Genomic DNA, 25,380 nt, shown 5'->3' with positions numbered 1-25,380 from the left:
TTTAACTCCGGAAAGTAGAGCAGTGTTGCAAGAACAGACTTCCAGGGTGGAGATGTGGAAAGTAAAGTGAACATTGTTTATCTGTCTCGTTTTGACTGAAATGGACATCCACACTTGCAAAAGGGAAATTGCTCTCCTCTTAGTGAACAGAAGGGCCTCTCTTCCAATTTGAAAGAGAAGAGGTGATTCCATGTCTCCTCACTTGAATATGTGAGAATGGCTGTGCTGGTTCAGCTCAAAGGCTCATCTAGCCCATCTGCCTTCTACAATTGTATTAAGTAGGTGCTTAGTGAGGTTTAAGAAGAAAAATGTGTGTTTGTTTATTCCTCTTTCCATCCCCTGACTGTTTCTGTTTCATTGGATTTCCTGAGCTTTGGATTTTGGTTTGTCTAGTTGGTAGCCTGTAATGAATCTCTTCCGCATACTTGTCTGATTTCTCCTTGACCTTGTGTAGACGTCTTTAGTATTCTCCCCTGGCAAATAGCTGCACAGGTCTATTACCCATTGCATTGATTTGTTGTTGTTGTTTTTTTTTTTTAACCTGGCTGTACCTACCTTGGCTTTGATCCCTAGTATTGGAAGAGGAAGTGAGCAGCTGATCGCTATGCACTTGATCTGCTGTCAATCCATTGTTGCCTTTGTAGTTTTCTGTTATATCCTCAGGTGCTTTTTTCCAGGCTGAAGAGTCTAACTTGCTATTCCAGCTTCAGGAATAGTCTTCACAGAACTTAAGATATCTGTGCTTTAACTCAGAAAAGTTACAGTTTGTTACTTTTGCTGGGAAACATGCCGTTTTAGAGGAATTGACATTTCTTGCAGCACCTGATTGTTCTCTGTCCCCATCCCCCCCTGTCCCCGTCCCCCCAGCCCTTATTGAATCTGCACCTGCCTTTATGATTACCTTGCCTGTATTGTTCTAAGTTGCTGTGTATAGAACTACTTCTGTCTTTCTTCAGAAGGCTACAATAACTCAGACGTTGAGTCATGAGTATCAGTAGAGGCCTATTAATCTTCAATGTCCTTTCATAAAGTGAAGTATTTGTAACAGGGATTATTTGGGGAGTCAGCAGAGTCCCTAACAGTAAAACCCAACTGTTTCTAAACACAGGAGTTCTCCAGAAGGTATCTTATTATTAAGAGCTCCTGCAATATAGTCAAGTTCAGACTGGCATTGCTTTAGCCACTTCCCATGGGTATGAAAGCTGTCAGCTGGCACCACTCCAGCAGCAACAGAAGTGGAAAATGTCTTTTGAAACCTTCCACAAGCAGTAACAGGTACAGCTAATGTGCACCCAGTGACTATGGCAAAGTCTTACCTAAAAATTGCATGGGCCAAGGCTTTTGTGACATTCTTTCTTTTCTGTAACAGTTCACAAAACTTTTCATGCCACTTTTTGCAGCACTGGCAGCAAAGAACAGACCTGTTCAGACTTTGTGGTTACTGAAAACCAAGGGCAAAAATTTGGGATCCTGCCTGATTCTGAAAATGAATACAAGAAACATGACAAGCTGAAATGATTCCCAAAGCATGAGGCAGACTACTGCTTTGCAGACAATAGCCAGAGGAAGGTTGCTGGCTTCCCTGAGAGGGTCACTAGCTGCAGTGGCTCTGGTTTTTGCTTGTCCTGCTTGTCATTTGGTAGTGTGAGTGGTGTTAGCCTCTGTTTTGGAGCACATGACTAGAAACATCTTTAGTTAAAATGGCTATACCAGACATTTGTAGAGATGTCAGTAGTGGAGCTGTGCAAGAATAAGGGTAAAAACTTGCCTATTGTTGTTCCTAAGCAGTCCAGGGAAATTCTGTGATACTATTTCAACCCGATGTGAGCTGTTGCAGAACAGAGCAGTGTAACCCATCCTCCCTCAATGTCTGTGTCCAATTGCTGATATTGAAGCTAAAAACCAGGGGTCCACACTTCTTCCAGGAAGAGCTGTATGCTTGTCCTGGTGGTCTTCGTGAGTTCTCCTGGAGGACTAGACTTTTATTCAAGTCTGACAGGATCTGGGAAGTGCTCCCAGGTTAGCTATCTAGAATATGAATGTTGTATTTTTATAAAAACACTTTAGTCTCACTAGTAGAAATTTCTGCTATCAGATTTATGCTTAAAGAAGGAGAGACAAATGTGTGGAGTTGTTGTCTTTGGCTCGTCAGGTATTTGTGGTAGGTGGGAACATGACAGTTGGGAAGTCGACGGTAGGCTTGGGCTAAATATGAGTGCTTTCCAACTCGTAAGAATATTAATGTAACACGAGGGAAAGTCATGGGTTCTTCACCCAAAATATAACAGTTTTTGAAGTCTGTTGGGGGGTGTCTTGGTGACAGAAAGAAGAGGGTCTTGTCTATTTTTTGAGAATAATTTTCCAGTTGGAAATTATTGGGAGGTCTTGTTTGTAGCCAATTAGAACTGCAACCTGAAGTCTTTATGGGTGACGTACCTCTGAGAGTGAATTTCATCAAATTTTTAGCATTAGATCTATAAGTAATAACTAGTTTTTTGGTTTGTTTTGTGTTTTTTTTTTTTTTTTAAGTCTGGCTACAAACAAGTGCAGCTTTCCTTTTTTAGTTTGCAACGTTTTCATCATTTATTACAAGTGAATTTGATGGTGCAGCTGAACACCTTGTGTTTGGTAAAAGCAGTGAAATGCTCTGTGGCTTCTCCAAAGGTTGCCTCCTTGTCCTCACTGTTCTCTCTTCATTTCCCTCTGCACTTGCTGGGAACCAAAAAATGCCAGAAATTAGAAAGAAGGTAATGTTAATTGTGTCTTTCTGACTGAGCAGATCAAGGCTCTTAGAGGTGTTCGGTTATGTTTGCAAATGCATTACTGGAGTTTTTCTGTGCTTTGGATAATAATCCATGGTGTTATTTGATGGAATATGCTGGACCTATGTGCTGTGTATGAGATCTGTCAAATAGTGAGCAAACAAGTATATACCGGTGATTTATTCTACTACAGTTGGGCTTGTTTTGGGAAAATCCTCGTTGTCCATGTGCTTGCTGCCGGTCTTCTGGCCACTAGAGTATGTGGAAACTTAGGGAAATGCATCCTAAATTCTTACAATCTTACAGTCCTGTCTGGGAAACTGCCTAATACAGCCTGTGAAGTCTCAAATTTGTCTTCATCTAGTACAGTGATCAGTATGTACTACCAACCTACCTACTTAGAATCTTGTGACACTGCAAATTTGCCCTACTCTCTTAAATGGGGAAAGCAACAAAAGTAATGGCAAATATTTTTCCAAACAAAAATACTTTGAACGTTAGTTAGGAAGTTCTTCCTAATGGCAGATAATAATTTGAATTGCCTTGCGGTGAACTATTACTGAAAGTCTGGCTTCCTCATGAATTGAGATGTCCAGTCTTTTTTCACGTGGTCTGATGTAAAAGATGAATGCCAATGTTCAGCTTCATTGACCCAGGCCACTGTCTGAACTTGTTCAAGGCATTGATATGTAGAGTTGCTGTAATTTTTTTACTGTGCCATGAAGAATTCTTCTGCATCGACCTTTAATATTTTTCTTCTCCTTTGTGTTGCCAAAAGGAGTATTTTTAAGGGTCCCAACTGGATGTTTGAAGAACATAGGCAAGGCCTCATTGAACCTTTTGTCTTTCCTCTTGCTTGTGTATACCAGTGGTCAGTGTACATCAACTTTTCCATTTCAAGCTGCTTCTCCAGTGCTGGTGTATGTGCTGAAAGATTTCGCTTGTTAGATGAAGCATTCCTCTTTTTTTTTTTTTTTTTTTTAAGCTCATGTGTTGTTTCAGGGCATACTAGAAAGATGTGTGACACAACTGCTTTAGGACTTGATAACAGACTAGATGTCTTAATATTACCAGTGCTATTTTTTGTGTTTGTCTGTGATTTGTGTCCTCTTAACTTGTGGTGTGGTTGCTATCTGCAGTAAAAGAGTGAATGCTAATGCATGTGAGATGTTTTAGCTAATAATTAGGTGGGTGCAGCTTGGAGCAGGAATTGTCCTGTTGGCTAGTTGAACCATTTGGAGAAACAAGTTACACAATTTAAGCTGTGAATGGGAGTGTCTTTTACAGTGTTTCTCAGTCTGATGAGAGCAAATCTAATTTCCTTGTCTGTTCTGCAGAACTGTGTGTGTCTGTAGAGCTGCCCAACGAGCAAGCATAACCTGTTCCTCCCAGCGTGGGTAGCAATTGGGAATTTCCACTTGCTTCCACGATTTTTCTTCAATACTTCCTTATATGTATGACACCCAAAACACAGAGCGTTACTTTTTTCTGAAATTCAAAAATCAAGAGTATTTTTAGGTAAGGGTATTTGAGTAAAGCAGGGTGTTTGTCTGTAAGGCTTCCTAGGGCATACCTTACAGTAGTTTGGATAATCTAATGTCTGTCTGTCCCCAGCACCTTCTCTGTCCACATGTGTGTATTCTGTAACATTGGCTTCAGAGTTAGTTGGCCACCACCACCAGCTCACTCTGATTTTGACTTTTTGCCAGCAAAGATCTAGGAACTTAGAGATCCATATAGTGCTCTCATGGCTTAATATCTAGAAAGAAAAGAGAGATTGTGTCAGCTTTGTACGTTTATTTATTTATTTGTGGTTTTTAGGCTTGAAGGAAGTCTAGGTACCTTCTTTGGAAAGCCTTTTATGTGCGTCTCTGATGGTTAATCTGGCATCGGACTCTCAGATGGGTGCTTTACAAGGAATCAACCCTAGCCAAAAAACCCAGTCCTTTCAGCATGAAATGTGTGTTTGAAAAGGGCACTTACCTGTCAGGCTCTGTGGGGACAACAAAATCAACAAGTTTCTTTTAACAACTGAAGCAAAGTGCAGAACTTCGCTATTGCGCTTTAAATTATGATTTAAGGCCTGTTGCCAATCAGTACACCAAACATCTAACTCATACCCAGTTTTTAGCTTTTACCATTTTTTCAGCCGTCTTGTCTGTGCCTGGAAAAGATAAAGTTTACCTATTTTTTTGGTTTTTTGGATGCTAAGGTTTAAAGTATGAGATTATTACTAACTGACAGATAGAGTGTTTTGGAAGTTTGCTGCTTGGAACTCTAGCATGGCAAATGAAAAAGCTTTCCTCTGCCATACACAATCTTCCCCCCCGCCCCCCCCCCCCCCCCCCCCCCTTAAAATGTACAGATGGTCTCCTACTTGAACATGATCTCCAGATCGTGAGGATTCAAGAAAAGATCATAGTAGTATCATTATGCATATCATCCCCATCATTCAGAGCCTCCCTCACCCCCCTTTTTTTTCAGAGGACTGCAGGGTCTATAGTGTAAGAAAGTAGAATAGCATTATTTTAGCTTTAGAAACTTTAGAGGTGAGGAGAGGTGAATTTCTTTAGATGGGAAGGATATTCTTCTGATGCCGATGACTGATGAGTCTGGTTTACCCTCAAGCTGCAAGCAGGCTGAATGGATCTGTGGACACTACTGAAAGGAAGTTACCAGGTAAGCAGAGAAATTTCCCTCTTAACATCTGCAGCTAGCAGGTAGAAAGCTGAAATAGGCATTTCATTATGGTAGTGAACATAATGAAAAGAATAGAGAAAATGTTACTGGACTTAGGACCATTGTTTGCAGAAAGATTTGTTATAGGCATGCTGCTTTTCAAGAGCTGTGGAACCACGAATTTCCAGAGATTTCATGTTAGAGAAACAAGTCACTGATTGAGGTGGGGTTTTATATATATGTAAGTGTGTTTAATTCTAGAGATTTTGAAGTTTTCAGTTAACTTCTGAACTCAAAATCTTTAATGTTGATCTGTATAGGAGTAGCTGGAGAATAAAAGGTGTTCAAAGGCAAGGATGATGCGTTCAATGCAGATGATCCAGAAGCGGATCAGAATGGCATGCTTGTTCTGATAATGGATTCCTGGGCCAGTCCTTGACTATGTTTTCCTTAGTGTGTGCTGGGATGCCTCAAGTGTTTATTACACGTCTGGTAGCATCCCACAGAATGGAAAATGCTCTTATAATTGTGTGGAACAAGACAATGTAATTCTGTTTTAAGGTTTAGCATAATAATGTCTTACTAAAACACGGTCTTAGATGATATGACAAAAGTGACGGAGAGGCTTATCTTGCAAATACATAGAAGGAGGACTGTTTGTAGGTGGTCTGGCTAGGCTGATATAAATAGTATTAAAGGCTCTTACTCTGGCTTATCTGAATTTAGCATGACAAGTAATATTTAGAGAGTTTGAGTAGGTAGAGCATTCAGTGTTAAACACAGCTGTTTGTTAAATGGCAAATGGGAATGTTAAGGAACTCAAAAGCTTATTTCAGGAACACCGTTTAACAATGTAACAGTGAATGTAGTGCTGTCTGGCCTTTAAATGAGAGAGATGGCATTTTGTATGTTACACAAGGAAGAAATATTTAACATATATTTAGCAATATTTTTTTGAAATAAAGTAATTACATTTTTTGAAGTCGTTGAAGATTGACGTTGCATGAGTGGAGTGGAAGATATTTTGAAAATGAGATCTTGTTGTAATAGTGAAGTGGCTTAGCCTCCCCGGCCCATATCAGTAAACTTGGTAAGCAAATTGGAGAATGTTCGGTTAAAGCATTCAAAAGTGAACAGGCTGAAGCAGTAATTACGAATCTCTCTCTTCTTCTTTATATGCCTTTTGAAGGTCGTAGGGAGTTCAGTGTTCCTGTCCCTTTTTTTGAACCATGCTTGTTGCTGTGTGTGAGTGGCAGAGAGAGAAGAACTGATCCCAGCAACTTGAAAACCAAGCTTATGTAGAAAACTGGTCTTAATTAGCAGCTTAGACTACCTCTGTAGTCTATTTACAGAATATACCTCTGTATATTTATGGAACTCCTTGGCTGTAAACTGTAGAACTTTTCTCTGTTTTTAAGATTTGGATGTGACTTGTACTACTGGCTGTCTGTTAGTCTTTCCCCTAGTTAGTGGCTGATAAGATACTAATGTTTTTATCCTTCTGATTTCACTTGTGGAAGATCTGTAGCCTCTTACAAGCCAGTTACTGGAATCGGCAATTCAATTCAAGTAGCGCTATGCAAGTGCTCTTCCTCTGGCTTTCAGAGTCTTTGCTGTTTTAAGTCTAGGATGACATAATTATCAACTTTACTTTTTGTTGTGCCTATTTAAATTCAGTCTTCCAAGGAAGGTGTATTTTCTCCCATAATTTGTGTTCACTTCTCCCAGCTGTGTAGAAAATGGCAAGTGTTAGGAACATAATCCTTACTTTCAGATTTTCTTACTAGAATTGATCTTACTAGAATACTGTCCTGCTTGTCAAACTCCCGAAGTGGACTGCTAAGGAAAGCCTCATGTGCCTTTCCCTTCCACATTATACACCTAAACTTGAGAGGACAAAATAGTGTTTAACTTAGATGAAAGTTACTTCAAGTTGCTTTGCATCCAAAAAGGAGGAGGGGGAATGCTTTCAAAGATGACATCTGGAAGAATGGTCTTTTACTGATGAGGCATAACAGTTTAATCGAAACAAAATCTAGTTGCCTTGCTTTGGAATTACTTTTACAGCATCCCTTATATTCTGAAGTAGAACTGTAGGAGCTCAAGTGTGTGAAGAGAGTTTGCTGAAATGGGTAAGCACCCTCATTTAGGAAATTAATACTTCCTTTAATTTCTGACGCATATAAGAATTTCTGGGATTCAGTAGCTAAGAATTTGCAAAAATTGCTCTCCCCTATTACATGGTGTGGGCGTAAGGTCTCTCTCTTTAAATGCTATTGGATTAATTGTACAAAAATTCATTAGTGCTCTTTTTTATAATTCACACTGTAACACAGGTTTCCATAACAAAAGGGTAACCAAACAAAGATGCAGGATACTAGTTAAAGCCGACATTTGGAAAAAAAAACATGCTTTAAGCCTAAGCTAGACTTTTTGGAGAAATAATCTTCTTGAGAAAAGGAAACTAGCTGCAGTTCTGTACTATTTGTAGGTTACCATATAATGGATATGAATTTTAAGGTTCTTTCATGATAACTTTATCTTATTATATGCCAGCATTAAGCAGTAGTTGGAAGCAAAATAAGCATGTAGTGTTGAACCTTTTAAAAAAGAGGTCAAAATGCATACCGGGAGCTTATAGACCACAAACTACATGTACATGGTTATATGTTAACAGAACCTTGGGAAATTCAGGAAGCATGATCCTTCCCTATAGGGCTAATATTGCTTTTGTTGCATTGGAAATGTCATTACACAGAAAATCTACATGGAGCTGGTTGTTCAGACACCAAGGAAGAATATGGTGCTGGCAGGTATAGTAACTGTGTGTGTGTGAAATAAGACAGACTCAGGGAAGAGCTGAAGTGGTGCTTAACTCTGGAAAGGGGTGTGTGCTACAGAACCTCTTGAAACCACCCAAGTTTAAGCACCTAATTTCATAGAATCATAGAATGGTTTGGGTTGGAAGGGACCTTCAAATATCGCCTAATCCAACCCTACTGTTGTGGGCAGAGACATCTTTCATTAGATCCGGTTGCTCAAAGCCCCATCCAACCTGACTTTGAACACTTCTAGGGATGGGGCATCTACCAACTATGTGGGCAACCTGTTCCAGTGTCTCACCACCCTCATTGTAAAAAAAATTCCTTGCTTATATCCAACCTAAACCTACCCTCGTTCAGTTTGAAACCATTGTCCCTTGTTCTGTCTCTACAGGCTCTGGTAAAAAGTCTGTCTCCATTTTTCTTATAAGCCCCTTTTATATATTGAAAGGCCGCGCTAAGGTCTTCCCCAGAGCATTCTTTTCTCCAGGCTTAACAACCCCAACTCTTTTCAGCCTTTCATCATAGGAGAGGTGTTCCAGCCCTCTCACCATTTTCGTGATTTTCCTCTGGACCTGTTCAAGCATGTCCATGCCTTACTCGTGCTGGGAAACCCAGAGCTGGACACAGTACTCCTGGTGGGGTCTCACCAGAGCAGAGTAGAGAGTCAGAATCACCTCTCTTGACCTGCTGGCCATGCTACTTTTGATGCAGCCCAGGATGTGATTGGCATGGGAGTTGGAGCTTGGAGACTGGTCTTTTCAGACTCTTTCTGCAGTCAGTAATACAGTCAGTGAAGGGAGGGTGAGAGAAAGAGGCTTCTTTTGAGAGTGACTTGGAACAGGAGCCTATCCCAAAGGTATATGCTGTACCTTCAAATATTTGTGGTCTGAGTAAGTGGCATTTTGAGAGCTAGCTAGTGACTGATTAACTCTGTCATTTCCTTGGGGGGAAAAAAGCTGCTGAACGTCAGGTTCTCAATGAATTGTCGGTCTGCAGCTAGAAGCCCTGTGGGATGGGAGTAGCTTAATAGCATCCCATCAGATGAGTGACTAGTCACCTAGCTGGTGTGTCCTCGGGCAGGGTCATACATGTTACTGATTTTGTTTGGGCAGTGGGGTTAGGGTGTAATATATTTTAATTATGGCTAGTCTCATGCGTTTTGTATGCTGTTGTCAGAGTACCACAGTTACCTTCTCATCTCTTGGAAGACCCTTGATAGACAGAAAAACTGTCATGTTCCTTTTGTGCACAAAAAATAAAACGAGGTGTCTAGTTTAAACTCCTTTGTTTCCCAGTCTAGCGTCACCATGAACGTTTCAAAGGGTATGTGCTGTGTAGAGATGCAAGGGCAGGTGTTATCAAAATAACAGTAATCTTCAGATGTTGGCCCAGCAAACTGAAGTCCTTTGGAACTGGTGGAAATAGCCAGAATGTGGACTTCATATCTTATTTCTGTATGCTGCATCTTTGGACTGTGTTCTGTAGCCATCGCTACTGCTGCATAAAAAATGTAATATCAGGCCAAATTCAGACTCTGTACTGTGTTCTCACCTTAGCCATCCGTACTGTGTAGGACCTTCCTTTGTTTCTGTCCCCTTGAATAAGGGAATCATGCAGCTGTCCCTGATAAAGTAACAGCGCTAGGATAACTCATCTCAGTTTTGTATTTTGTAACTTTACAAGACAGAGTATGTTTAATGTATGTGGTACACTGAAAATGTAATTTCATCCAAGGTAACTGGGGAACATGTCTCTCTGTCTGTCTTTTTTTTTTTTTTTCCTCCTTTTCTTTTTTCTTTGTTTTTGTTTTTAACGGCAATTGATGTCATTTTACGTATTGCAGTGAATTGCTGTTGGCCAGAGAGTCATCTGCTTTTGAAATGGTTGTGTTGTAGGGCATGTTGCTGCTGATAATCTCTTTGTAATTAATCCAAAGAAAAACTGACTTGCTTTGGAAAAAGAACATGCTTTGGTTCCGATCTTAGTGCCTGGTTCTATTACCTTTATTTTGGAGGAGACTACTGCAGTTGGCATGAAAGAGTATTTGCAGTGTTTCCGATCTGTAGACCATATTGGATTTGAGTTTTTCTCCTGAATCCTGACAGGCATGCTCAGGAAAGACACTCCCAGCATTTATGGACTACTTTGTTGCTATTAGCTTTGTTCTCAATTATTGTTTTCACATTCTTCTTTCCATTCTTTAGCTCACGTGATGAAATACCGATATCTACAGCACTGAATAAGTGTATCTGGTTTGTACTGAAAATTATATTTTTAGCCATGTCATACCTTTAAATTTGGCTTGCGTCCATCTTTACAACAGAAATCATTTAGAATGCTGAGATGGAAGACTTTGTAATTATTTCGGTTACAGCATCCTCTGCCTGATTGGGCTGTTGCCTTGTGCTCAGTAATTTCACACGCATGCTCAGTGTTCAAGGTGTGTGCGATAGCTTTTGTGGTAAGAACTATTACAGTATTAATGCTTTTTACGAGCTTCTGTGAAATAGCTTCTTATGATAGTAGTCTTGGAAAAGTACTTAGTGGTTTTTTTTTTTTTTTTTTCTTTCTGCTTTAGAATAGAGATGACATTTTGCTTGTACATTTTCTCTTGGATTATTTTGAGGGAGCGAGGACTGTTTGTCAGTGTTGGAGAGCAGCCTGCAATGCTCTATGGTGCGTTTGTGTTTCTAAATGCAGTTGGTGAACAGCTGATGATGAAACCGTCTCCGGTTTGGGTAGAGTAGGTTGCTGTTGCCTGTGTTTTACAGATTGAAACAGGTAACCCCCCATGACTGGTTTTCTCTCCTAGATGAAGATTAGAATTAGGGAGAGACTGTGAAATCGTCAAAAGTATGGCTTCCTTTAGTTCCTTCCAGAGACTTCAGAAAGACTTGACTAACAATGCAACCGTAACATTAAGGGCAGAGAGAACAGAAGACGTTATTTCATTTAGTATATTACGAAAAAGCTCTATTTGTAGTTGAGAAGAGGAAGAATTACACTTTCTGGAGAGAATGTGTTATTAAATCAGAAAAGATACTTGAAAAATAGCAAGAAATGTAAAGTTTTTCTTGCAAATGACTAAAAAACCTGTTTCTTGACATACCCTAAACCCAGAAAAATGTTAGTGAACATACAATGTGTGGAGGATCTGTTGGTAAATTTAAGAAAGAGCTATACCTCTGCTCTGTGATGTCTCAGAGGTTGGTGCTTCAATACATCAGCATGCCTTTTAGATGATTCTATTTTATGAGATAACTGTCACATTTTCCCATTTTAAATTGCAGCACATAGGTTTACTGGGAGCTGCTTCTGTAACTAGTTGAAATTTAAGAGTAGTGAGTCAAAAATTTCCTTTCATTTTTTGGCCTCTTTCAGATGGATCCACTTTAAACATAATGCTTCAGCCTAATGGGACAGCTTTACTGGTATAAACTTCATAGACTTAGTCTCTATTTTACATTACTTGGTGGGAAGCTTCATTTTGGCTATTGGGATCTGCGTACATGGGCTTCAGACTCAAGACTTTGGAAGAGGTAGAAAGGATAGATTAAAAGGGTGGAGGGAAGTGTCTTTGTTTTGTTCCAGGGTAGTTACAGTTGTGAGCGTGCTGTGAGTGAGAATAGCTGTAGAATAAAACTTTTCTCCTCCAGAAAGCTGCGCCATTAGAGATGAAAGCGTGATCCCATAGATAGCTGACTCCCATAAGAAGAGAACCTAGCCTGGGACTGTGATCGGCCACAGTCAGTCTCCGAAATGTGTGGTAGGTGGTTGGATGCAAAGACAGCTGTTGTGGGTATCCACAAGGACACGGCTACTCACTGAGTCCTCCCTCATAGCGCTGCTGGCTTGGGCAGGACAGATGCCTCCCCTGCACCTCCTTGGCAGTTGTACTGGTCCAGGTGTTTAAAGGGATTTATTCTATGTTGGATTAGGGATCTGTGTTACTCTTTTTGCTGGGTTATTTTTAAGCAGGATCAGTTTCCTGAGCTGATTCTCTGGCCTGCCCTAGTTTAATGATACGATGAAGCTGTTTAAGATGGTGGTTCCCAAGTTCTTGCTGTTGAACGCGGTTTTGCTGACAAAGATTTCTGCTTAACCGCAGCCAAAGAGGTGTCTGATGTAAGAAGAGAAATTAAGAGATTGCACCATTTTACTCATCGACACTTCAGCGTGATGGGGAGGGAGATAAGTAGATGCGGGGTGATCTGTAAACACAAGATTACAAGGCAGCTTGGCGGTGTGCACATCCATTTTATATTCTTGTGATAAAAGTGAATCATGGGCCTCACCTAATGTGAGCTTGAAGAGAAAGTGCGAAATTCAAAGGAAGATTGGAATAGGTTTCTAGAAAACCTGTAAACAGAAATGTAATGGTAGTCCGTGGGTGGCAACGTGAGTAAGAGCAGACCCATATTCCTCTCGGAGAGAAACAGTTCTCTATGACTCCTTCCCTCTTCCCCTATACTTGTTCGGTTTCTGTGAGGATTGTTGAATACTGTGTCCCATCTTGACTTGTGTTTTACAGTGTTAAAATTTTTATATGAGAGTTTTCTCTTGTGTGATTGGCATGATGGCTTCCTTATTACCTTGTTTCTGTCAAATGATTTTGAGTGGCAGTAGCTGAGTTATTCTCACTTATCTTTTAATTGAATTTGTAATAGGCTTCTACTAAAATAACTTCACTTATATGGTATATCATAGCATCATAGAATGGTTTGGGTTGGAAGGCACCTCAAAGACCATCTAGTTCCAACCCCCCTGCCGTGTCACGGACAACTTCCACTAGACCAGATTGCTCAAGGCTCCATTCAACCTGGTCTTGAACACTTCCAGGGATGGAGCATCTACAACTTCCTTAGGCAGCCTGTTCCAGTGTCTCACCACCCTCAAGGTGAAGAACTTTTTCCTTATATCTAGTCTAAACCTGCCCTCTCCCAGCTTCCAACCATTACCCCTCGTCGTATCACTACATGCCCTTGTAAGAAGTCCCTCCCCAGCTGTCTTGTGGGCCCCCTTCAGGTACTGGAAGGTCACTGTTAAGGTCTCTCTGGAGCCTTCTCTTCTCCAGGCTGAACAACCCTAACTCTCAGCCTGTCATCTCAGCCTGTATGTTTTAACTGTATTTCTTCTGGAGGAATACAGAACCCATTGGGTAAAGTGTGCTTATTTTAAAATCTGGAGAGGACTGCTGAGGCCATACTCAAAGCTCCCAAGAGATTTTGTTCACTGTTTTCTGAATGCCGTACGAAATAGGTGCTTGAAATAAGGATGTATTTTCCAGTCACCATCCACAGTCAATCCATGAAAGATGATCTTTCCTCTTTACTAATCATTACATCAGTTATGTTGCATTCCCTGCTTAGATAGCTGTATTGGAGTTGCAATATGAAGGTTTTCTGTAGTTTTATTCAGGTTATAAGGTGCTTTTTTGTTGGGGCTAACTAATGATCCTGTAATTCAGTATGTTGGCATTGTTTGCAGTGAAAACAAGTGTTTCATTTTTATGCGGTTTGAGTACCTGAGCTTTTGTTTTTTTCTTCCAAAGCTGTACAAAGAAAAACATTTTGGGTTTAGGTTTAACATGTGTTTCAAATTTAGTGGAATTCCTTTTTTAATCTTTTAAGATTTTAGTTAAGGCCTAGCACACTGTCCCCCTTCCCTGCACGGCAGGACAGAACATGCTCTGTTGTAGGAAACTACTTACTTGCAGTCACCGTATCTGATTTTTATTTTTCCCTGGGACACTGGAGGATTAGAGCAGATTATAGTGTTGGGATAATGTCTGACTCCTTGTGTTCCATTTAGTCATAAATAAACCCCTGAAAAATCTGAATGTTGCTATGGTGATGTTAGTAAAAGCCTGGGATATGGAGTAAGTGAGCCGCTTAGAAGTATAATGTCACTTACAGTAATGAGCACGCTGTTGTTAGAACAGTGATGGGTTTACTTGATGCTCTGTAACATTCGTAGCCCACACTAGATTCTGAAAGTGAGTAAGTAAATGGAATTCCTGTGAATATGCCCTGTTCAGTAACTTGGAACTACTGACGTTTATGGAAATTTGTTTTGTCTGTTTACTTTCTAGCTTTAATGTGTTGAAGTATCGCAGAGAAACAAGCAAAAACTTCCAGTCTTTGTATGCTGCCTTTTATGTGATGGTCTGGTTGAATTAAAACAACAAAAAAATCAGTTCACAGCAATTTTGTTTTAAACTGTGTGAACACACTTTTCTGAAAGTGTGGTATACAAAAAGTAAGACTGCATTAAAACTAAAATATGGTGGGTTTTTTTTTTTTTTTTTTTAGTCTTTATAACCTGGCTTCACTGGAACTTAGAGAAAATTTGCTGACATATTTACCTGAGTAAGTGACATTTCATGTGTTTGATTATTTTAACGTAAAATGTTTGTATTATTAAAATCTGCTAGCATATGAAACTGATTGACAACATGTATGGGATACAGCTTTGTTTTAGCAACACCTAATTAGATCCATTACTTCTAGTTTTACTTGGTTAGTAGCAGGAGCCTGCAGTCTGTGAGGATTGGTTTTGCTCTATAAAAATATTCTGTATATAATTCCGCAGCACCAAACATTTCTTCCTGCACGCATTGAACGAGCGCATCAGCAGTGGGAGTGGTGGTTGGGTTGTTCTCATGCTGAAATTTCGTAACTGTGAAAGTAGGGTAATAAGATCTTGGAGATTTCCACTATAGAACTTCATAGCATTTAAATAAGTGTTCATGTTCAGGGCTAAGTAACCAAAAGCTTCCAAAACCTGGAGATCAGAGCCTTGGTGACAAACCAGGCCTACTGATGTCTGAAGTCTGATTCCACCCACTGTGATTTTGGGGGGAAAAAGGTACCTCGATGGGTACCTCCACCAGAGGAATTGGTGGTCTTTTGTAAGATTAATTTGGTATCTTACATTTTGGGGATACTTTTTGGCTGCCTGGAAGAAGCCTCCTCTATCTAGTGAAGGAGTTTCCTTCCTTTACTACATGGCTGCTTCTTGCAAGAGTTTTGGTGACTCCTATTCTGCTTGTTTAGATAATCTATTAGATTTACTGCAAAAGATTTAACATATTTTAGTTAGAATCTCTTCCCCAGTCACTTTGGGGTCCTCTTTTCCTGTCAATCTACCAGTATCTTGTTTGCAGCTGTTAGTAGCTGTGAGCCACAAGGCGCTTTAAAATGTCAGCGATCAGAAGATACGAATTGCTAGCTACGTTTTGCCATGTGGTGTCAGAATGAAGTTGACAATTTTATTGCTCCTGGAGAATTCTGACTGTCAGTGATGTAGTTGATGGGTCTCGCTGGCTTTCATGTTGCAGCGTCTTTGGTGAAAGTAAGCCAGAGCTCTAGAACAGACTGCTTCTGAAGTAGAAGGATGTCCCCCTATATCTGTTCATGTTCAGAGAACTTCTTTTATGTCCTTTTGGGCTTCCATCTGCATCCTCAAATCCAACCTGAAATCCTTCAGAAATGGATAGATCAGGTTGGGAAGATAAATGATGGATTTCTTGAGTCACATTGCTACATGTGCTCACTATGGGGAATTTTTATCTGGTTCCATAACTGTAAATTCCCCTTAAAAATAAATCTAACTTACTATACTAATCTATGTGGCATTGTCCACCCCGAAGGACTGATGATTAAAATAAGGAGTAATGATTTGATTGCCTGTACTAAATTTTAAGGGTATACAGTTATACTGACAAACTGAAAATTTTTCAGTAAAATATTACTGCAAATAGCCCATATCCAGTAACATAACTCTGTCTACCATACATTGTAATTTGAAATATGAGTTTCAGTAAAATGAGCTCATTCAAATACATGGGTTTCTGTTGGTTTAGTCTGATGTGGTTTTGTTTTGACTTATCTCACAGATCACTTGCCCAGCTGCAGCGACTAGAAGAACTTGATTTAGGAAACAATGAACTTTATCACTTGGTAAGAGAACATGCCACTGAAAGTGCATGTTGGTCTTGTTTTATGCATCATTTAGATTAGATAGATCGTAGGATGACCAAAATTGAAGACAGACAGATGTGTGGAGGGGAGACTCTTTTTATACATACGGATGAATTTTGGCAGTGAGTCGGTGCTTCGCATATCTGCTTAGTCTTGTTCAGTACAGTATTACTTTAGCCAAAGAATTGTGGCTGATCTCTAGAAAATGAGAGCACTGCACAGACTTTTTCTGCAGAAAGAAAAAGGAGTGGAAGGGCACAAACTCCGTCTGCACTTGCGGTTGCAATGAGCGCATGGGCTTCTGGAGGGGCTGAGCACAGGCTCAGCTGTTTCCAGGGTGGGAGGAGGAATCTTTGGGAAAGGGCTGAGGGAAACTGTTGAGGGTTGCAGTGTCTGACAGTGTGGCAGATAGATCTACCAAAAGATATCTGTCATCTTCCTTAAGGTGACTCGATTAAATGTTGGATTTGCAGTAGATTAGGAATGTGCCTGCAATTTGTTAGTGCATGTCAGGTAAAGTATGGTAGCTTGTTAAGCTATAGCAATTAATTTGTATGATGGAGTTCCCAAATGCTTACAGTCACCCTTACTTCATTTAACCGTGGTACCTCTAAGCAGTGCTTGGAGTAAGGATTGGTTTACTCAGACCGTAATTATGGGGTGGCCGTTTGGTTTTTACTTGAAGCTCCTATGTTACTTAACATTATTACTTTTTATGTTATAGCCAGAAACAATTGGTGCACTTTTCAATCTTAAAGACCTCTGGTTGGATGGAAACCAATTAGCCGAAATACCTCAGGTAAAGATGCGCTCTGCTGATACCGTTTTGAAGATGCTTATAAAAGAAAACCTTTTCATTCATACCTAAAGGGAGGTGATCTAAAATTGAATAGTTTTCTCAGTTCACTTTGCCTGGCTTTGGTTTTGGATGTGTAAGGGTTTTCTCTTCATAAGCTCCTCTGCAAGTATTTGTACATGATACATATTGTCAGACATTTTCTTTTAAACATTTTGACAAAGGAATTGTTTCCTAATAGGCACGTTGTTCAATTTATAGGATGACGCATCCTCTGTTTACAGTCATGGCCCAATGATCAGGGAGCCATTAGTTGGCTGAGCTAACCCTCACCTTTTGTATGTATCTAAATTGCAGTTTTGAGGATGAATTTTTGCAGTTGTTGACTTCTATTTAAATACAGTGTTTGGGAGAAGTACAATAGTAGAACTGTTGCCATAAATAGAAATTTTGATTTATGCAGGCAAATCCCCCGTCTGACATCAATCATGGGATGAGGGGCCTTACCATTTAAAGCTTACAGCACTCTAAATTCCTCCTCTTTAAGAACTGTGGTAACATGTGGGATGCTTTCTTTTCCCTCTTTTTTCCTTAAAGTCAAGTCAAAACCTGTTTTCCCCTGTTCCTTGTGCGGTTTGCTGGTATTTGCTGTATTGGTCTCATTGTTGACAGTGTAACTTGGAAATCTGTTACAGTTTAGTGGGCTTTGTTGGCTTTATTGTTGTTAGCTTGGCCTAGTAATTTTTTAAGTAGATGTAGTTAAACACTGATAATCATTCATAAAAGGTCAAGTGTGACTTCAGCAGCTGTTTTTATTGAAGCTGACCGTTATTGTATATCTTGTCTAATGTCCAAAAATGAACTTGTAGGATAAAGTGTGTGTGTACTTTTAGTGAAAGATCCTCTTGAGAGGCAAACATTTCCAAAATAAAAGAACTGATCTTGGAAGGTAGGATCAAGGCTTTCACTATATGAAAATTTCATGTCTGTAAAAGTAAAGGACATTTCTGCCCTAGCCATTCTGTTCTCTGAAGGATTATTTGGATGACTAAAATGAGAACTATCGTAGAGCATATGTAGGGGTGTCTGTGTACATGGGGAGTGGGAGGATGCTCTGATGGCTACTAGGATCAAAGACATTTCTCTGTCAGACTTTTAAGATAATTGGCAGATTACTATTGTAAAAAGTGAAGTAATCTTTAATAATTGTAGATGATGGCAGTATAACTTGGCAGTTCAAATATGCTTGCTAGATCAACACTCCAAATTCCTATTTCTACATTTGTTGCATTTGGGAGATGTGAAGATATGAAATCCCTAGATATCATGCATGTTGCTGTATCAGCCAGGATAAACTAATCCTAATTTGCCTAGGGTTAATTGGGAGGGGCAGGCTTTAATTATGTGGAGTCTGATAATCTGTAGTTCTGAAAAAAACAACTTTGCAGTCTCTGCTTGAGGAAGACTCCAGTTTTGGCTGGTACTTGCCTGGGTGTGCTCAGCATACCTTGTCTGACTACTGAAGCCAGTCTTAATAGCCGGAATAAGAAACTGTGACTGAATAGCTTGGTTGGTTTATCATATGTAAAATGTAATTATTTATATTTTTTTTCTGCATTTAGAGGTTATACAAAGAATGGCCAATTTAGGAGTCATACAGAGAATTGTTTCTCTTTCTGGAATTTCATTGTGATGGTACATTTTTCAAATTGCTTTGTTACGTGTTTAGGCATGGCTTAAATTTTTTGTATTGTATTGCAGGAAGTAGGAAACCTGAAAAACCTGCTTTGTCTGGATGTTTCTGAAAATAAATTGGAATGCCTTCCTGAAGAAATTAGTGGTCTGACTTCTTTAACAGACTTGCTTGTTTCTCAGAATTTGCTTCAGGTCTTACCTGATGGCATTGGTAAGTACAAGGTGAATGCTATCACACAGAACCATTTAATCCACAATAAATTGGAAGTCGTTTGTTTTCAAGTCTTTTGAAGTCCTTTTGTGCAAGAGATGAGCTTGTCTCAGCTTTTTTCTTTTTGCTTAGTATGAAATGCATAGCTCTATTAATTTCACATTTTAATTGTCTGCATAATGACTACCTTGTAATCCTTTTTTGGCCTTCACTTGATACCTACTTGAAAAAAAAAAAAAGTTAATATATCCTCTCTGTTCTTACTATGACCACGTCATTGTCATAAGTCTTTAACATCGTAAAATTCTAGCTTGTAACATGCTGTAGGTTACTTAATAATGCTGACTGACAGTATCACTACAAAAAAAGAAATACTTTTTAGTGAGGTTGTGTAATTATCTTCAATTGGACAATGTGATTAATCCTATACTGAACACAGTGGAAGGCTGTTCCAGCTTCAGCCCATTACTCTTCACCCTTGAGGATCCAAACGACAACATTTCTCTGTCTGACCCCTTACAACAGGTTTAATAATTGAGGAATGTTTTCTGAAGCGTTAGCGGTGCCTTTTTTAAGGTAAATATTTTTACCTGTGCAGTAGCTGTGATGAGGAGTCAGTGAGACATTGTTTCTCAGCTGCTCATCAGCTGTTTTTTCCCCTGGTTTCATGTTGCAAAAGCATGCCTTCTGCTTGCCAGGATTTTTTTTTTTCCCCCAAAAAATAAAGGTGTAGGGGCAGCAGGACTTGTGAATGTTGTTTCAACTGGGAATGTGGAAAAGACTGGACAGACCTTTCCCCTCCCCCCAAGTGCTATATAAGCCTAAGAAAGGATTAATGTTTTTCTAGAAGTTAAACTTGGGGGCTTGGGATGACTACTGTGGGTCCTGCAGTTGGCTAGTGTGTGTTTGGTAGAGTTGTAGCAACCCTCTCTGACGATGTGAGCCAGCCAGTCCAGTTGTTGTACATCAGAAATGGAGCTGTCTTTTCTGAAAGGCTGCAGCCCACGCAGCCTGCAAGAGGGGAGCTTGTCTGTAACACCAGCTGGTGAATGAGAAGAGCTGCTGCTTCTTGAGAATCTTGTTAAATGAAGATCCTTTGCTGGGGAAGAGGATTGTGAATGGCCAGGCCATTTCAGGCCAGGCCTTGATTGCATGTGCATTTTGTAACATTTTCTGGAGGTAATTTTGTTAAAAAGGAAAAAAATAAAAAATAAAATTTGCTACTTATGTGAATATAATAGCTTACTTGTGTTTGGAAAATTGGGTAGGACTACAGTACTTATTATTCTTGTGTAATATTGGAACTTATTATTTGAAGTGGAGAAAATCTGATATTGTGGTTGAAGTGAACCTACTGATTTCTGTTGAAGCTAATGGGAGGAGCTCAGCTGATCACTGAATTCTTGGTTGGATTGGTGGATCTGTAGAGCCCTCAAAGCAAGACTCTTGCCAACACCAGTGGGTGAGGTCAGCTGTGGCCATATCTCACCAAGTCTCCAAAGCCCCTAACGGAGGTGGCTCTAGCACCCTGTGGGCAGCCTTTGTCAGTGCTCACCACCTCCCAGTGAGGAAGCTTCTGATGTCCAGCTGGGAGGTCCCCCACTTTGATTTGCTGCCGTTTCTGTCTCACCTGCCACTGCAGAGAAGAGTTTGGCTCTGTCATCTCTGTAACTGCCCTTTAAGTAGTTGTGGGCTGTTCCTAGATACCTCATTGGGTGCTTTTTTTCTGGAGTCAGCAAAGCCAGCTCTCTCAGCCTCAGCTCGCATGTGCCCTGGTCATCTTCATAGCTTTTTGCAGGACCCCCATCAGCATTGCTTTTGAGTTGGGACGTCAAGAGGGGAAGACAGGACAGGACATGAAACTGAGCATGATTTTATATATGTGGCCTCACTGGTGCGAAGTAGATGGAATATAGTAGATGCCATTGATCTGCTGGCTGTAATTCTCCTAATGTAGTCCAGCCAGTGTGTGTTTACTTCTGGTGAGAGCGCATTGCTAGTTCATCGCCAGGTCCTTTCCAGCAGGGCTCTTGTACAGCCTGTCACTTGCCAGCCTGTATGTATGCATGGGGTTATTCTGCCCAGGTGCAGAGCTCTGCACCTCTCCTTGCTGAAGCTCAGGTTTCTGTTTAGGTTGCTATCTTATCAGTTGCCTCTTCATGATTTAGCATCATCAGTGAATTTGATGTGCCAGCCCATTAGAACTATTTTGGACAGTGTGGGCAGGGAGGTGTCAGCAGCTAGTGATGACTCTTGAATTGAGCTTTGCCTGGTTCAGCTCTGCTTTGCACCAGAGATCATTCTGATACAAAGGAGCAGAATCATAAAATAGTTTGAGTTGGAAGGGACCTTTAAAGATCATCTAGTCCAACTCCCTGCCATGTGTGTATGTGTCCGTCCCTGCCCCCTTCAATGAGCAGGGGCACCTTTAGCTAGATCAGGTTGCTCAGAGCCCCTTCCAGCCTGACCTTGAATGTTTCCAGGGATGGAGCTTCTACCACTTTTCTGGGCAGCCTGTTCCAGTGATCTACCACCCTCATCATAAAAATTTCGTTCCTTATGCAAGGAAGAACATGGTGAGCTTTCTGCTTTGAAATAGTATTTTGTCCTTCTTGGGTAGAAGACCTTCAAAAAAGTTTAATTTCTATTCATAAAAATGAACTTGGGTTTCTTGTCTGACTGGGTTTTATATTAAGACAAAGAGACCTTGATCCTGGTTGAGTTTGGGCTGTCACTTCAGTGTAAGCATTTCTTACTATGGCTGAGTAGGCATAGGTGATCTTCTAAACACTCCTTTATGAATAAACATTGTTTAATTGAAGAAAAAATAGATAATTTTCTCCTGTTTATAAAGACTTTTGGGTAGGCATGTCCTTGACATTTACGTGGTATACCATTCAGACCTCAACTTTCATACAATTTAATATGCTTAAATATTGAATATGAATATTTATATTGAATATGAATTCAGTGATGTTATAAACTTGCAAAAATAGTGCAAGTGCCAAGTGAAGGAGTGCTTGAATTCTTGTTTTATCTGAAAAAAAGAGTCATTGTGTTAGAGGATTTCTAAAAGTTTTGCAGCTGAATGATTTTCTGTAGTTAAAGCAGGTATCAGAGGATACTAAGCTAAACAAATGTGGTGTTCTCTCTGTCCAGGAAAATTGAGAAGGCTCTCCATTTTGAAGGCTGATCAGAACAAACTTATTCAACTAACGGATTCAATTGGAGACTGCGAAAGCCTTACTGAACTAGTTCTAACAGAAAACCAGCTGCAGGTAGGCACAGTCATGACTGCTGAAATGGCTGGTGGTAATGAGACCTACTGCTAAGTGCTGAATCACTTTGCTCATAAGGTTACTTACCGTTACTAGTGTTAAGTAGCGAGTTTCCTTTAAATTCAACTTACTTCTAACCTGTTAAATGAATACTGAAGATCAAGTTGCCTGTAGTAACAATGCTCCCTTCCAAAGGCTTAAGCAATTACACATTCACTCTTGAATCTTTCATGATCAGTAAGGGAATCGGAGCACCTGGAACACAGGTATCATTTACTTTGTTGTGCTTTTATTGTGGAGTTTGTGCCGCATTGTGTTGTTGCTGGTTTTTGCTGTGCATTAGTTGGATCAGACTTAACTGGAACTGAATAGAAGCTCTCAGCGCTGTAGAGCTGCTGTTGTACTGTTCCTTGCTCTGCTGATGTAATCCAGCCAGGTATTAAATATGATGTATGGTCAATTAAAATAAAATCTCAGGCTTCCTTCCATTGGGTGTTTATTTCCATTATTTTGAAATTGCCTTCACAGGACACTGGCACTTGGAGAGTGGAAGTGTTTATAAAAATCTAGGTTTGAGCATTTCTTAAGTTAGGCTGGTGCTTGGTTGAGTTAGGAGCTTGAGTCTGTTGGGAAGATGCCTCTCCAGAGGTCAGTTTATAGCACCTTAGAAGCTTGCTTCTCAATTAGCTATTTCGGGAACCTAAAGTTAGATAATACGGACATTCTGCATACGTGCTTCTGTACACAGCTGTTGGCATCTATCATCTTAGTGCAGAGGTAACTCATGAGTGAATTTGTATTAGAAACTGACATTCCTGGACATATATTCTGCAAGGTAAAACCCTGAATCTCCTTCGGAAGGCCTGGTAGTAACAAGGCCAGTTAACTACACTCCAGTTTTGAAAATGGATCAGATCTATTAATTAATTTTTAAAGTGAGATAAGTTTTGTTCTGACTCTGAATTTACAAATTCTGTTTGCATGTTTTATTTTTGTTGGCACAGTCATTGCCGAAGAGCATCGGAAAACTAAAGAAGCTGAACAATTTGAATGCTGATAGAAACAAATTAACATCTTTGCCCAGAGAGGTGAGTTTTGTGCAATTAACTCTCATAGATGTGATTATACAAACAGAAAACTCCTGACTTTGAAGGCCTGCAAGGAGTAGCAGGCAGCTTTGATCCACTGGGTGTTCTTCCCAAACTGATCACAACCAGAAACTCATCCGTTAGATCTGAACAGCAGCTGTGGTGATTTGGTGGCTTGGAAGTGCAGAATGTCTTTGCAGTAGAACATGAAGGCTTGGATCTAATTAGCTTGTAATTAGTAATTCCCAGTGTGGGTATCAGGTCCAGCACCATTTGAAGACTGAGAATTGTGGTAGAGTGAATGCATTTAAACATCAATGTAACTCTTCCGTGTGTAGGATAAAAGTACTGCCGGAGTCTTCCTCACCTTACTCTTGTGAGCAATAGCAAAGAGAAAGTTTTATATTCTGAAAAAATGATTCAGAGACACTTTTGACAGTCTTTTAGGTGGAGATCTCGGGACTACTTTTACCTTTAAATATGAGGACCAGACATGACCAAGATGACTGATACCTCAAGTCTTACACCTATGATCACTAGGACTTCTTGTCTATTTTAACAGTATATGGAATGAAATGAAGCTAGAATTTCTGTTGTGAAACTAAAGATAACGAAGGCATTACAAGTTCAGTTCAGCAGTAAATTGTGGAAAGAGATCAGGGGAAGTGGCATCATGTGATTGGAGCACAGGACTGCGAGCTGGTTCTGTTTGCACTACTGTTTCTCTAATTTCTGTCCAAGTGGTTCTCCCCGTTAATTTTCCTGTCTGTTTCTAACATGTGGCTCAGAGGTCATAGCTTTTGTTCACCACTTTCGGTCACATCAGGAGCAGCAGGGCAGCCGATGGATGGGAATTGAGAGGATTGTTAGCTCTGGCTAGTGAGCACACACTTGTGCTCAGGCCTGCTTACTTAGGGAGCTTGGACAGCTCGAGGAGGAGGTGTGAGGAGGAAGCAAAGTGGCTGGGAACCAGAGATGGGGGAGACCCGATAGTCTGAAGAGGAGGTTTGAGCAGGGGCAGAGGATGCTGCTGTGGTACTGGCAGCAGTAATTCCAGTGGCCCAGCTCTGAGCTGCCACAGGTTGGTCACCTAACTGGGGATCTGCCATAGCCCTTAATTGCTTCTTTGTCAATTGGCTTGTATGTTTCACGGCGGGGGACAAGGCGAGGGAGGGAAGAGAAGATGTGAGTACTGCAGATCTTCTAGCAGGGCAATGTCTCCTCTGCAGAGGTGCTGCTGGTTCTGAACAGAAGATTGCAGAGGGCTTACCCAGATGGGTTGCATAAATGCTAGCAAGAGTCAGGACCTTGAGAAAACTGTGTTTCTGGGTTGGGATGTGATGGCAATTTTGATCTTTCAGCAGAAAACTTTCCATGTCTTTACAAAGAACTTAATGCGTTGCACAGGTGTCCTAAGCTATCTGTACTTTAGGCTCATAAAATTTTGTGTCTAGTCTGCCTTTAGGCAGAATTTCTCTGAGTTTGTTATAGCGTATAAGGTTTTACTGATACATTTTATTTCCAGATTGGCCATTAATAGCTTATGTAGTGTATAAGCACCTTTCTTAGTTATTGAAGTTCATGGTATTGGAGATGGTGCATGAGAGTGAGTGGTGTGGCTTGGAAGGAGCAGGGACAGGAGCAGGTGAGAGAAGGGTCGGCTTCAGGAGCAGGTAAAGCAGGGTGAATGCAGAGTGTGTCTGTTTGGGGGGAAGAGCAGAGCCAAGGGCTCAGTGCAGAACAATAAAGGGATTAATGCTGAACAAGAAACTGGAGACTTGGAACAAGAAACAGGTTTTAGAGGTGAAAACCATTGCCCAGTCAGTGAAGGCATTGGGAATATCCAGGGCTGAAGTGAAGAACAAGAACATGTGTGGAGAACTTTAGTGCACATGAGAGAGAGGGAGGGGACATCTGCACAAGGGGTGAGATAAAGTCAGGGATGCGTATGTTTTTGGAGAAGGCAGGTGATGAGGAAATGGAAGGTGGAACCTGGAATGAGGTGAGCTGTGGAGTTGTAGAAAGTGCAGGACATAAAGATTAGAGACGGTGGTTCCCAGGGAG

At 40.5% G+C, this 25,380-nt stretch overlaps 1 protein-coding gene across 1 annotated transcript in view; it reads left to right on the top strand.

Moving 5' to 3' along the window:
• The window catches only part of LRRC1 (leucine rich repeat containing 1), a 72,198-nt gene that overhangs the window by 34,906 nt on the left and 11,912 nt on the right, over positions 1-25,380 (top strand). The window contains exons 5-10 of the mRNA XM_086461524.1: positions 14,578-14,634; positions 16,164-16,227; positions 16,973-17,047; positions 18,806-18,950; positions 22,110-22,228; positions 23,233-23,316. Coding sequence (XP_086317650.1) covers positions 14,578-14,634; positions 16,164-16,227; positions 16,973-17,047; positions 18,806-18,950; positions 22,110-22,228; positions 23,233-23,316 — 544 coding nt within the window. The remainder of the gene's footprint in view (positions 1-14,577; positions 14,635-16,163; positions 16,228-16,972; positions 17,048-18,805; positions 18,951-22,109; positions 22,229-23,232; positions 23,317-25,380) is intronic.

Source organism: Leptosomus discolor, chromosome 2 (assembly GCF_034619465.1).
Source record: "Leptosomus discolor isolate bLepDis1 chromosome 2, bLepDis1.hap2, whole genome shotgun sequence".
In the NCBI taxonomy this organism is placed as follows: Eukaryota; Metazoa; Chordata; class Aves; order Leptosomiformes; family Leptosomidae; genus Leptosomus; species Leptosomus discolor.
The sequence above is the reverse complement of the archived record's forward strand: the minus strand, read 5'-3'. Positions and strand labels throughout refer to the sequence as shown.